General features: G+C 37.5%; 1 protein-coding gene across 1 annotated transcript; it reads right to left on the bottom strand.

Annotated features, from left to right (window-relative positions):
• Nucleotides 1–2,501: 2,501 nt before the first annotated feature.
• On the bottom strand, nucleotides 2,502–12,111 carry cited4 (Cbp/p300-interacting transactivator, with Glu/Asp rich carboxy-terminal domain, 4). Its single transcript, XM_002939480.5, has 2 exons — nucleotides 11,860–12,111; nucleotides 2,502–4,345 (listed from the first exon to the last, which is right to left on the bottom strand). Exon 2 carries the CDS (start codon nucleotides 4,340–4,342, stop codon nucleotides 3,782–3,784), a length of 561 nt encoding a protein of 186 aa, XP_002939526.3. The 5' UTR covers nucleotides 4,343–4,345; nucleotides 11,860–12,111; the 3' UTR covers nucleotides 2,502–3,781.
• Between the last annotated feature and the right edge of the window lie 2,089 nt (nucleotides 12,112–14,200).

Consider the following 14,200-nt stretch of genomic DNA (forward strand, 5'->3'; position numbering starts at 1 on the left):
TAAAATTTAGAGTTTGTTACTCCCTTATAGGGACAGTATATCCCCCTTACTCCTCCCCCATGACCTATTACTAATCCAACTGCCCAGTCAACACTTGCTTCCCCATACAGCCAGCTTTTAGGGCCATGTTAAACAAGGCATTTTTTTCAGCCTCTGTATCTACACCGGGGAGAAAACGCTGATCTGCTTTCTTTTGCCCCAAAGAAACTATGCATTTACAGGCATGTAAATGTGCACAGAAGAATGGATTTTGGAACGAAAATGTATACTTACATGTTTTTGCACTAACAGGCCCATGTCATGCCTATCAACGTACAGTGATTTCAGGGCAGAAAAAAAAAAAAGTGTTTTCTGCCTTGGTGTAGATATATTGGCTGACAAAATGCCCGGTGTGTCTAAAGGCTGGCTGTATATGATGATCTGTCCCCACTGCAGTAGACAATTAGCTTCAATCCCATATGCAGGTAATTAAATGATAGAACATTTCTGACTGGGTGTCATTAGTACTACACTGGGGTTACTTTTCTGTGTATCAATATATCAGCCCATTTGAGTTTTATCTTCAGGATTAATTTGACCTAAGATTAAACTGTAGTGTGCTTAAAGGACATGTAAAGCCTACAATTGCCTACAATGTATATCAGTTGGGCATGTCTCACCCACCCAAATGGCATCATTTGTACTGCATGTATCCCCTCTGTTTGCTAGCACCATCACATTTTCCTAAACCAAATAGCAAGCTTTCACCCATCGGCCATTTTTCCTGTGATACATAATCAGTTACATTTAAAGCTGCAAACAGCATACACAGAGACCCTTATTCAGCATACATTTTGTCAAAGAGTCACAACTGTCTGATAAAAGTTCTGCTTTGTTTGAGCACTGTAATGGTAAAGCTGAGCTCAGGAAAAAAAATTGAAGCAGCTTGAGCTGAGTTTCTATGGGAACCAGCAATGCCATCTCTTCACTGGCTGCTAGACTGGGGGCGTGTTTAGTAATCTGAGCTTAGAACAACTGAGCATGCCCACAAGCCAACAGCCAAAGCAAATTCCTGAGGGGGGGGGCGAGTGGGTTACAGGAGGAGAAGCAAATCTAAGTGATAAAGGGGACACTGCAGCCTTACTATTAACCCCTGGACAACCAGTGTGGCAGATATTGAAAGATTTCAAAGAGGCTGTTCACTGATTAAATTTTTTATTGATGTTCTAAATTTGTAACCAGCTACTTGGGATTTTCCAAAGTCCCTTAAAGGAGAACTATACCCCCGGGTTATAAAAGCCCCCTTAACTAGCAAGCATGATCTGTTTCTGCGGTAAGACCCGAAGACTGTTCTCTTGCAGAGATGTCGGCCAGGTACACAGCTGTGCTACTATGCTCTTTTAGGTTGGGGTTAGCGATAGGGACAATTTTTAAAGTTAGAAACTATGTGATAAGGCAGATGTGAGGGGGGGGCCAGGCAGTGCTAGTTAGGTAAGGCATAGAGGTAAGGCATAGAGGCGGGGCAGGCAATATGATTGACAGCTGGGATTTTTAAATGCTTTTATAATGGGTATGGATGTGGTAATAAAAAAAATGATTTGGGGTTTCTTGTTTAATTTTAAAAGGAATTTTATTATACAGCTTTTTATGTCTGGGTGACAGGTCCACTTTAAGGGGGCTTTTATAGCCTGGGAGGTATAGTTCTCCTTTAAATTATAGGCTCCTTGTACTTATTATTAATAAAACTAGCAAAAGCTGCAGCAAAGACGAAAACAATCCTTAAGGCTTATATTAGGATAACTAGCCTAAAAGGTATTGAGCTTCCCATTATTTCCATGCATTTTGTGGATAACAGATACCTGTACCTCATACCTGTAATAAACACGTTTTTAAAATCTATTTTTTTTTTCTTCATGTGTAGTGGAACATATGTAGCACCATTCCTAAAATTACATGGACAGTTTTACTGATTTGTTTGCTAATGTACAGAGATGAATATTTGCTATCTAACTGGTCAGGTTGCCCTAAAGTTGCAGCAGAGTGAAACCCCATGCTAACCATGTAGTGGGAATAGCTGGTGTGATACTGGCAATTCGATTTAAAGGAACAGTAACACCAAAAAATGAAAGTGTATAAAGTAATAAAAATAAAATATACTGCACTGGTACAACTGGTGTGTTTGCCCCAGAAATTTATATAAACAAAGCTGCTGTGTAGCCACGGGGGCAGCCATTCAAAGGAGAAAAGGCACAGGCACATAGGAGATAACAGATAAAACACTATTGTATTATACAGAGTTTATCTGTTATCTGCTATGTAACCTGTGCCTTTTCTCCTTTTTTCCCCAACCTTAATGGCTGCCCCCGGGGCTACACAGCAGCTTGTTTATATAAACTATAGTAGTATTACTGTAGCAAACACACAACTTTTACCGGTGCAGGGCAGCAGTACATTATATTTTAATTATAAAATCGTCAAATAGGCCTCTAAATATGTAAAAAACAAAAAAGTCTACAACATTGTAAGCAAAAGCTTTAAAAATAAAGAAAACTTTTATTGATTTACACTCATCAAATAGTATCACTTCCCCTCCCTCCCTCCATGGTCCTAATTTCAGGCGGACCCAAACTGTGGTTTCAAAAAAGGGCAGACTATCAAGAAAGTGAGGTTTTTGTTTGATTAACACATGTATGGTTATAACTGGGTATGACCAGGACAAATTCAGGCCTAGAATAACTGTCTCAATTTTTGATTTGCAGTTGTTCCAGGGCATGCAGCATTACAATTTTTAAATAGGTGCAGGCTTTTATCAGAATCAGTCAAAACCATATGATAATTTACTCAACGTAGTTTTTCATGAAGTATCCATTAGTATGACCTGGACACACACAGAACTGTACTCCTATAACTTTAACAAGAAAGTATTCTTTTTTTGTATTTGTCTAATCAGAAGAAAAAAAAATAGTTGCTTGCCCTTTAACTAAAGTATGATAGAGACTTTTAGGATCTGCTTTTCCTCATCCTAAAACCTAGATTTATTTTTAAATACAAGCATTACAAACAAATTTACATTGTATACATTAAAGCAATGTTGCTTATCCCTTATATACATTAAAATGATTAGAATATATAGTGCACATTTCAACATCCCACACATAGGGGAGAAGCTGGTAATGTACACTTATTCCCCCGTGTGAATATATTATGGGGTCACAGTGAAAGAGCTGTAGTGGTTTCACAGTTTAGATACATTACTGCTTGCTTTAACAGCTTCTTTTTAGTTTGCCATATTGCTGTTAGATTGGGCAGGTAAAAGATACCTATTAAACAATCAACATATTAACAGTGACATACTAACACAACCTGCCAAAACTCTGACAAGGCTGGATTTTAAGAGTTTTTATCACAACAATTACCAGCATGATACTTAAGACAGGAATTACTGGTGCATCAACCAGAACTCTATTATGCAAAGGCAATGTCACAGAATTCCTGAGCCCATTCCAGGTTGTGCAAGCTCTGTTTCATTAAATCCTTTGTCTTACTGAATGTAGCCTTGTGTCTGTCTAAAGTCCATAAATGTTGCAACCAAGACAACAGCTGAATGACCTTAACTGCCCACAAGTTGAACAGTAACATTCCCATTTACATTACCCTAAAATCTTAAACTCATTATATATGAATCGTATCATAAACAAGTCAACAATCCGACAGTGGTGATCACTATGGACTTTATCCAAGACCTAAACACAAGGCACAGAGTATGTCATTTTGTGGTTACTATTGTCTCCTTGAAGAACCTTTAGCAGGTTACTGGGCTGGTTTGTTGTTTGCATACAAAATCTAAAATAAAATCAACTTCATTGTGACCCAAATAAAGTTCAGGGAGTTCTTCAATTCTGTCTAAACCCAGTTCAAGCACCAAAGATGTCAAAACGTCTTCATCTACCAGGTCTGTGTCGGTCACGTTCAATGTGGGCATATGTTGGTGTTGGGCAGATGCAGTTCTGTACATTTGGTGGTTCTGTGCCAGTGCAGGATTAGCCATTAATGGCTGCCCCTGATATTGTGTGTTGAGTCTCTGAAGGTGCATGGTTGCCATTAGCTGCTGAGTTCCCATATATGACTGAGACTGTGCTGGGTACATCATGTGGGCTGGTACATGCTGCTGCTGCTGCTGCATGGCCATCCGTGCTCTCATGTTTTCTTCAGTATTGGAAAATCCATATTGCATCATATGTCCCGAATGCATAGGAGGCATAGTCCTGGTCTGGTGACAAGGTGGTGCCTGCATGGGATTCATTCCCACTCTATAATTTGGATGTCCACCATGCATCACTGGCATCATCATTGGGTCTGCCATGCTCTAAAAACAAAATAGTAACAATGGCAATTAGTTTAATTCAGTTTCTAGTGCATAGATCATCATATAGAATTACTATTTCCTTCTCCTTTCAGATAAACTGTTCATTTAGAATAACACCCATAAAACAGTCTAAAATAGCTTCTGGAGAGGATAGATAAGCAACAACCATGTACTTAAATTTACATGCAGTTGGTTATTTTTAAGTAGTAAATTTATAAATGTACAGCCCTTAGTTATGCCTCATATTTAGAAACAAGAAAAATATTATATACCAAACATGTCTTAACAGAAGATTAAATGTATTTAATTTTTCCATTATTTCTACTGTATGTCAAAAAACTGCTGTCACTTTAAAATTGTCAAATTGTTGAATGTTAATACTCTGTAATGCTGTGTTTCTAAAACTAAAGAGGAAGGCAAACAATTAAAAAACTAAGAAATAAAAAATGAAGACTAGTTGAAAAGTTGCTAAGAATAGGCCATTCTATAACATACTAAAAGTTAACTTGAAAGTGAACCACCCCTTTAATCGTTTAACCTATGTACTGTAGTATTTCACTACAGATATTCCAAAAGCAGTCATTCCTGGCAAGTTGCCTATTTTTACAGGGAAATTGCCCCTGAGTAATGCTACAAGGGTGTTTTCTTTTACATTTTGTGTGTATCTACACAGAAATGTACTGCTCCCCACAACCATTACTTTACTACATTAGTTTAAAAAACAATATAATGACACTGCTCTTTAATCCTAGGGGATTGCTACTGGGTTTCTGGCAAACTGTGTCTTGTAATACAGGAAATTTGTTATAGGTTGACCTAACCCCTATCATACTGAGGCTGATGTTGGCTTATAAACAATAATTGAAGCTACAGTTCACATATCTGCAGAGTTTCTGGTTGAGCCGATTCTGAGAATTTAAAACATATTAGAGTACAGCACTGTATCTATATTATGTGACAGCTTGGACTTTATGCAATCTATTAAATAAATGACCCACTTTAAACAGTGGTGACCCATAAATGTTCTGCCCCTGTTGTAATCCAATTAGCACAGCATAATTTAAGTAGCTTTATGATCTCTATATCTGATAACAGAACAGCGTATGTGATTTTGAATTTAAAAAGCCCTGGGATTTTGGCCTAAAATGTTGAGAATATGGTCAAATCCTAAAGCTTATGGCACAAGTGCTAGAATGAGAAGTGCCACTTTCGTGATAGACCTGAAGTTTTCACATGGGTATTTAAAGGAACAGTAACACCAAAAAATAAAAGTGTATAAAAGTAACTAAAATATAATGTGCTGCTGCCCTGCACTGGTAAAAGTTGTGTGTTTACTTCAGAAAGTCTACTATAATTTATATAAATAAGCTGCTATGTAGCCATGGAGGCAGCCATTCAAAGGAGAAAAGGCACAGGCACATAGCAGATAACAGATAAAACACTATTGTATTCTACAGAACTTATCTGTTATCTGCTATGTAACCTGTGCCTTTTCTCCTTTTTTCCAGCTTGAATGGCTGCCCCCGTGGCTACACAGCAGCTTATTATATAAATTATAGTAGTGTTACTGTAGCAAACACACCCGTTTTACCAGTGCAGGGCAACAGTGCATTATATTTTTATTACTTTAAAGCTCTTTCATTTTTTGGTGTTACTGTTCCTTTAAGATTACTTCTGTAATAAAAAAAAAATATTCCACTGTGGACAGTTGCTTTTCATATACAAAAATAGGAAATGCACTCTCTATGCCAGATGCTTGGAATACTCTTTTGTTAGCAATGCCTTCCTACCAGCAAAAGCATCTGCCATACACAGTACATGTAACATACTGTAATATGAATGATATGCATTTGTTAAAGATTTCCTTTTTCACCCTTGTGGTTGGTTCTCTCTTTCTGGGACGGATAGCCAATTCATGCAAAAACAAAAGCATCCAGGAGGCGAGCTCACTACTTGACTGGAAATAGGAAGTGGCAAAGAAATATAGATAAAGGGTAAAATATTAAATGCAGTGGGCTGCAAATAAAAGGAGTGAAGTACAGTACGTTAAGTAATGTATGAAAATAATTACATGGATATAAATATTAGATTGTAAATGGGCCAGGGAAAACCTTTCGCAAGTGTCTCAAAACATGTCCTACTTAATCTTTGTTACTGGGTATATTTATTGCATTGGTTGTCCCGGTTTGTACTTACTGTACCTACATACATATTACTGAGGAAAGAAAATGTCATTTCTTCCCTACCAGCCGTGCCCTGAGGAAACAAGCATCCCATGTAACTGACTGCTGAACTGTGCACAATGACATTTGTGTTGTGTGTGATTCATACTTCCAGTGAACTGCATCTACCAAGTGAACATACCAATGTATGTATACTGCTGACGTCAATGTCTTTGTTTATGCAATAATAAATATAAATTGTGCAAAAAGTTACTTGTTTTCTAAATATGTTAGGGGTAAGTCTCAATCATAAGTGTATAAGTCACCAAACGTTTGCACTCCAAAAAGACTATGAGCAGGCCCAAGTAAATCAGACTTTATTCCAAAAGCACCCCTAGCACCCTAGCTGCATGTTTATTCTTGGCACCCACTGTTTCTCTATCAAGTAAGAATCATCTTTCAGAGGAAGATGCTTGTCAGGTAGACCCTCAACAGTCAAAAATGCCTGAGAGTTTCAACATGAAACACCCGAAGAACCACTGTTCAGCATTTCTGGTTTAAACCACAGATTTACTGTAGTCATTCCACAGGTTACCATTAACCGGTCAGTGGAATGTCTTCTGAATTTCATAAAGTTTTTTTTTTTCTGATCTGTTGTGTATTTTAGTCAAGACCTGTTATGGAGCAAGTTAATATGTGGCAATACCTTTAACTTTTAATTTCACGTTTAATTTTATTGTATTAATCCACCTTGTTAGTCCCTTTCAACCTTTTGCCTATCCATTTGTTGCTACCAACATGTTCTCTTACCCAGTTTTAGTTGCTAGGCCTATCTTTAAAGCAAGGGGTATACGGTTTAAAATCCCAGGTATTTATAAAGCTGTGTTATGATTTTATGCAAATATGTAGTCAAGTGTTCAGGGAAAAAAGCCTCTGGTGTTCAGTACAGCTGATCTTTACACAGCATTTTACAAGGCTTTCCATGACAGAAATTATTTTCTAACTGAATGAGGTCTGTAAAGTCTAAAGTGGTGCAAAATAATGGTGTAGTCTTGGATGACTCTTGAGTAGGAAAAAACCCCCCACAACTTTAGAAATATGCCCTGTATCAAGCACCACAAAGAGCACTGAACTAGGTATGAGGGTATCTAATGATCAGAGAGATCTCAGATTTCTGCAGCAGCACATAATATATTTTATATATTTCTTATCAGCTTAATACCTGACAAGTTATGTGTGAGATTAAACAAAACTGTACAAAATTATTTTCTCTATAAAACAATTGAAAAAGAAGCTATTTTAAAACATTTTCTGTTCTTGTTAATACAAGTATCTCACTTGGGGTGTGAAGTACTTTATGTCATTATTAAAATAACAATAAAATAAAGAATAACAACTCAGGTGGAGTGAAACAACAAGTGCTATTTAAAAAAAAAAAAAAAAAAAAAAAAAAGCTATGCAAATATTCTTTAGCTGAAAGTCATAGAACAGTTTAAGCAAATTCCAATTCAAATAATTCAAATGTATCACAGCTTTTTGGTAATTGAAAATCATGCCCGTCATCATCCCAGTACATAGCACCCAGCTAATAAACAATGTTAATATCATTAATAGATATTATATAATACTAGTAAGATAATGACAGGAAAAGTGGCAGCCCTGCTGAACATCAGATCATACATAAACGTGGAAGGCTGAGCTAATGAGCTCCCATGTCTACCTTAAGCTGTGGTCATCAATTGGTCTTTATGGGCCCATTTAGGATCTGGATTACTGGGACAGGACAAACACTCATTCACTGTTTTAACATAGCCCTTAGGCTTGGCCCAGGACTGGTTTCGGTCGTAGGGACCATTGGTTGCAGGAAAGATCTTCGTTTCCCCCACTGACGTTCAGGGCTGAATCGTCAGATGTGAAGGTAGAAACAATAGGAATTCTACCTCTACCTGCCGATTCAGCCCTGAACGCAGATTTTGTTCGGGCGCCGTCAAAATCTTTTAACCCGGCCGATTGGCGAGACGACCGATATCCACAGTCTCGTCAATCCACCATACACGCACCTAATATTGTATGAAAATCATTGGTGTGTGTATGGCCAGCTTTACATAGCAGAACTAGGGCACAGTCCAGCTTTAGGGGAGAGATGTACCATTAGTCAAGCCCATATAAAATACCTGCAGATGTCAACAGAAGGCTATAATTCATCTAGTTGAACTGATTTAATCCCCAGAGAGGGACCTTAAGCGTTTATTCAATAACCAGATAGATGGGATAGCTTCCCCTGAAAAGCATTACCTTCAACATTCATCTAAATTTCTTGGCAAATATGCCCTCTTCTGTCTGTATCCTTGCTACATGTATAGGGGGACTCTGTTGTGCACTTCTTGGAATTATCTTGTATGTTTAGGGTAAAATACAGATGGCTTTCAATATGGCACAGTAAATTTACTTGGAAGAGTCACACGGTATGACTAGGATCTTGGAAATACTTGTAGATCATTTCCCATTTTAAAGGAGAACTAACACTTAACAAAGAAGCAGGTTAGAAAGGCTACTTGGTATAGTTTGGGCTTCAGTACCAGCCCAAGGCAAGCACAGCTTTTTGCAGTCAAAATTTGTGCTTCTAAAGATGCCCACAGTAGCCCTATATCTGCTGATCCATCACACAGGCTCTGAACTGCTGTCAGTTATCTGAGCTAAGGGACCGATTTACAATATACTGTATATAAATATCACAAAACAATGTTGTTAATTATAATATATATTAATTCAAATTCTTGTTACACAGCAGTTCCAAAACCAGTTTAATAATGAACCCTGTAGAATCAGCTTCTATGAAAGGCAAATCTCATTTTTGCTTCATCATGTGCAATGCCCAAAGCACACTGAGAATGTCACTGACACACCTAACAAAATTAAAGATGGGAAGGCCTTGATCATTACTGTTAAAGAGATGCTGAACCTTTAGCTGGTGAAGTAAATCCAGTATATAAAATATGGTATTTCTGGCCACATTAATTAGTTCTCCTTTAGCACACAAAAGATGCTTAGTAATGTAATCAGATATAATCATAGCTTAATTATGTCTTGTGTTACATGATTCATTAAACATTATTTTAAAATGTACAGTGAAATAAGGATATTACAAGTCACCTTTGAGTTCCATTAACATAACATTAACATAAATGCACTCAGACAGGAGCCTTGTGCCTATTTACGATCTTAGAACTCCTTGTTGACCTTTAATATTATTATATTTTACAATAGGGCATAGGTTAATCTGTCTATTATGGAAACAGCCTTGCTGCAGCATAAAACAGAGTACCTACATAGAGAGATTCACAGAGACAATTATTGATAACATGCATTTATAAAAACACCAACACATGCTATGTTGCTGTACAATCAACAATCTTGTTTCAGCTACCTGTATTTATTCCCTAACACCCATTAAATCCGCCTCTTCTGCAGTTTTATGCCAGTTGGAAAAACACAACTGATCATCATCACTTATAAAGCAACAGCAAGTTACAAAGCTCTTTAGGTTAAAGGAACAGTAACACCAAAAAATGTATATATTTTAAAGAAATTAAACTATAATGTACTGCTGCCCTGCACTGGGAAAAGTTGTGTGTTTGCTTCAGAAACATTACTAGAGTTTATATAAACCCTGGTGTGTAGCCATGGGGGCAGCCATTCAAAAGAAGAAAAGGCACAGGTTATATAGCAGCTAACAGATAAACCCTGTAGAATACAATGGTGTCTTATCTGTTATCTGCTATGTAACCTGTGCCTTTTCTCCTTTTTCCCTGCTTGAATGGCTGCCCCCATGGCTACACAGCAGCGTATTTATATAAACTATAGTAGTGTTCCTGAAGCAAACACCCAAGTTTTACCAGAGCAGGGCAACAGTACATTATATTTCAATTACTTTAGAACACTTTCATTTTTTGGTGTTACTGTTCCTTTAATACATTGTTAAATTATTATAGTATGACCCCTGTTTGTAATAAATTTACTTAAACAATGGGTTTAAAATAATATACTCCTATCCAAATGTAACTAACAAAAATCCACTTGCAGCCACAATAATATTAGCACACTACTCTATTAAAAATACTTTGCTTATAAATGCAAATTTAGTATATGTTTGTGCGAGCATAAAATCTTAGCTTTGGTCAAGAACTGGTTAAATATTAGCCTTCTGCTAATGCTCTCACACTACATGTCCTACATAATTAAAGGATTTGTAGTGTAAGATTAAACAAAGCTGTGGATATGACATGTTTGTGCTGTGACACATATGCATACGTTATGCAGATTATACCTATGGAGTTATGTCTGCAATTAAATTCCAGGGGCAGAAAGCTAAAGTATAATTATGCATAATACCGGTATGATAACTAAATTCCTGTTGCACACACACACACACACACACACACACACACAGTTACAATGTGCAGAGTGATCTGATTTGGAATTATTCCTATACACTTACACAACACTTTACAAAAAGTGTTCATTATTCCCATCAGTCCCTGCTCCCGCAGAGCTGACAGTCCAAGTTCCCTATCACACATACACACAATGATCACATTTTATTAGGCACCAATTAACCTGCCTGTATGTTTCCTGCCACACTTCACAGAGTGTGACAGGAAACACACAAACAATGGGACAACATACAAGTAGAATTTTAGATTTCCCCCCACTCCCACCTTGGTCTGCATTTGTTCTTGGACCAAAAAGACTTTAATATATATTACAAAACCAGGCTGTAAAGGAAAAAGCAGGCTTATATTCTAAGACAATGGCTGGCAGACTATTTTAAGGATCAACTTTTTGGTCAGGCCCCACACAGCATTATCACATAATCAGGCTACACAGGTACAGCTACAGGAAAACAACTGTATTACCCATACTTCCAAGAATATCTAGGGCAGAACAAATGTGTTCTACACATATCTCACTCTAATTTGACCTTCATTTTTGGCATACGTGTGTGTATAGCAGGCAGAAGACAATCGCTCTCCCCCAATCACCCCCAAACGAAGCTTCAGCCCCACCAACATCACTGCTCCTGCCCCCACCCCCTCCAGGGCCATGAAACCCACAGTATAACAAGCACTTCCCAAAGCACGGATTCTCAAAACACTGTATATATTTAAGCAAACGACATGATTGCTTTAAACATCACCCATACCATAGCCCATGCACAGAAACTATCCCCGCTTTCTACATATGCCGAGAAATCTAAAGACTCACGAATGCACCGTAACGCACGTACACGATGCACGTATCGAGTCTTTACGCTCAAATAAACTGTATTCTAGGAATTGATTTAATACTCACTCGAGTTAGGCAGGCAGAGATATGGCGCTGTGCAACGTGACGGCCTCAATGTTCGACACTATCCCAGGATTTTACTGTGCGAAAGCCCACAGAACCGGAGACATAAGAAAACAACAAATCCTACTTCCTATAACAACAGGCAATTTGCTAATAGGATTTCACAGAAAGAAAGAGCAGTCAAGGTGGTGTGTGTCTTTTGACCACGCCCACAAACTTTTGATTGGCTGGCTCGGATAAACAGGAAGGAGAGCGGAGGTGTCTCTGCCCATGTGTTGTTTGCGGAGCTTTATTATAGCTTGCTGGGGGAGGGGTGCATCTCACAGCCAGTTTGTGGCAGACTGTTTGTTGTTCTAACAGCCTTGGACTGGTCTTTCCACTGCCCCAATTGCTGCATAATATTTTTTTAAATGTCCTGGCGAGAACAATTATTAATGTCTTTGATATGTAACAGAAAAAACTTAGAAAATCTTTCCTTTCTGGAGCAGTTTGTAATCTTGTTAGATGTATGTGTGCTGTATAAACATTATTATGAAGTGAATTTTGGAAATAAAGGGAATATTTTACATAAAGTAAAAAGAAGCTGCGTTCAAAAGTTGTTTCCTGCTTGGTGTAGCAAAGCAGTAATTCTACCATTTTTCTGTTACACACATACATTTTCTCCATGTAGTAGGCCATTACAATTGTGTACATTCATCCAGATTTTGGGTGTGGGTTCAGTAGTTGTTATGCAAGCACTTACCTTTAGGCCATGGACACGCTTTTTTTTTTTGCAGGCTGAGAGAAGCGGATCAGCTCTATTTTGCAGCTTTATTTATCTGCATTGAAAAGTACAGCTTCTGCGCAAATACTTGGAGCAAAGGTCAGCTCAAAAAATGCACTAGTGGGCATTTTTGGGCTGACCTCGGCTATGTGTACCTGGCCGAATGCTTTTCTACAGGTCATGGAACTCTCAATATGAATGAATGAATATCCTCATATTTTACAACAGAGGCTACACTATTTATTAAAATATACAAGTTTTTGTGAGCCATGTGACTGAAAGTATAGGTATGGGACCTGTTATCCAGAATGCTGAGCACCTGGGATTTCCCGAATAAGGGATCTATCAGCAATGTGGATCTCCGTAGCTTAAGTCTGCTAAATAATCACTTTAACATTAAAATTATTTTTTTGCTTTCAATAAGGATTGATTATATCTTAGCTGGGATCAAGTACCAGGTACGTTTTTATTATTACAGAGAAAAAGGGAATCTTTTATATGGGAGATAGCCCTCCCGTAAAGCTGAGCTTTCTAGATAATGGGTTTCTGGATAAGGGATCCTATACCTGTATGTCACTAATCAATGGTTTTTATTGATGGCATTACTAATGATATATAATAATATAATTATATAATGATATAATTTACAGGATAGTCATGACTGCTTTGTATCATAAAATATAATTGTGAGGTCCCTCGAAGAAGTCAGCATTGTAAATGATAACAATTATCCTTTATTCATAGAGCAACGTCAATTTACATCGTTTTATAAGATAGAAGAGCCAACAAATTTAGAAACATGGATACGAAGATGGGTGTGCAAGATCCTAGACACCAAATATGACTATATTATTTTGATTAAAAAATATAAAACTAAAATTAACTTTTCGTTTTATTAAATTAGCAAACCATATATCATGGCTAAAATCATTTGTTTTAGTAACAACAAGGACTCTCGGAAAAAAAAAAAACTCTTTAGGGGCCTTTTCAGTAAGAGATCTTTACAGGGGACCAGAGAATAAAAGCACTGCAGGGGTACTTTTTCAATTTAATCTTATTTACATTAGTTTCATGCAGTGCCTTAGAAAATTATTCAAAACAAGAAAGGTTTTAATTACAGTGAAAAGAGAGAACAAGCTAAGGCACAGCTAAAATAGAGACAATAAACAAAGCAAGCCTCCAATTTTGTATCTTCACTTTGAGGTAGATATAGACATATATAACTTAACTTGTGCAGCACCTTTAAAAACTTATATGCACTGACTAACATTAGTACAAACTAGCACATGTAGTCAGGAGGGCGACAATTCAGAGTGGTTTCACTTTCTGCAGGAGGTGACAAGAACTAATTTCTGTCTCAGGATGCAAAATGCATTGGACTATTTATGAGACAATGCAGGTTAGTGTGTTAGGTTTGGGTGCAGATTGTGTGGTGACTCACAGGAGCCACACACATGAGTTGAAGGACAATTCTGTCCATTGTTTATTTAACAGCAGATAGTAATAGTAATCCTAATGTACTTTTGGGGGAGGGGGCAGTTAGAATGCATTTAGCAGGATGCTTCCTGTTCTATCCCTAGC

The sequence above is a fragment of the Xenopus tropicalis genome, chromosome 2 (genome assembly GCF_000004195.4).
Source record: "Xenopus tropicalis strain Nigerian chromosome 2, UCB_Xtro_10.0, whole genome shotgun sequence".
In the NCBI taxonomy this organism is placed as follows: domain Eukaryota; kingdom Metazoa; phylum Chordata; class Amphibia; order Anura; family Pipidae; genus Xenopus; species Xenopus tropicalis.

What these genes read in the sequence shown, in the direction of transcription:
- cited4 (XM_002939480.5), bottom strand. Translation starts at nt 4,342, where the DNA reads ATGGCAGACCCAATGATGATGCCAGTGATGCATGGTGGACATCCAAAT.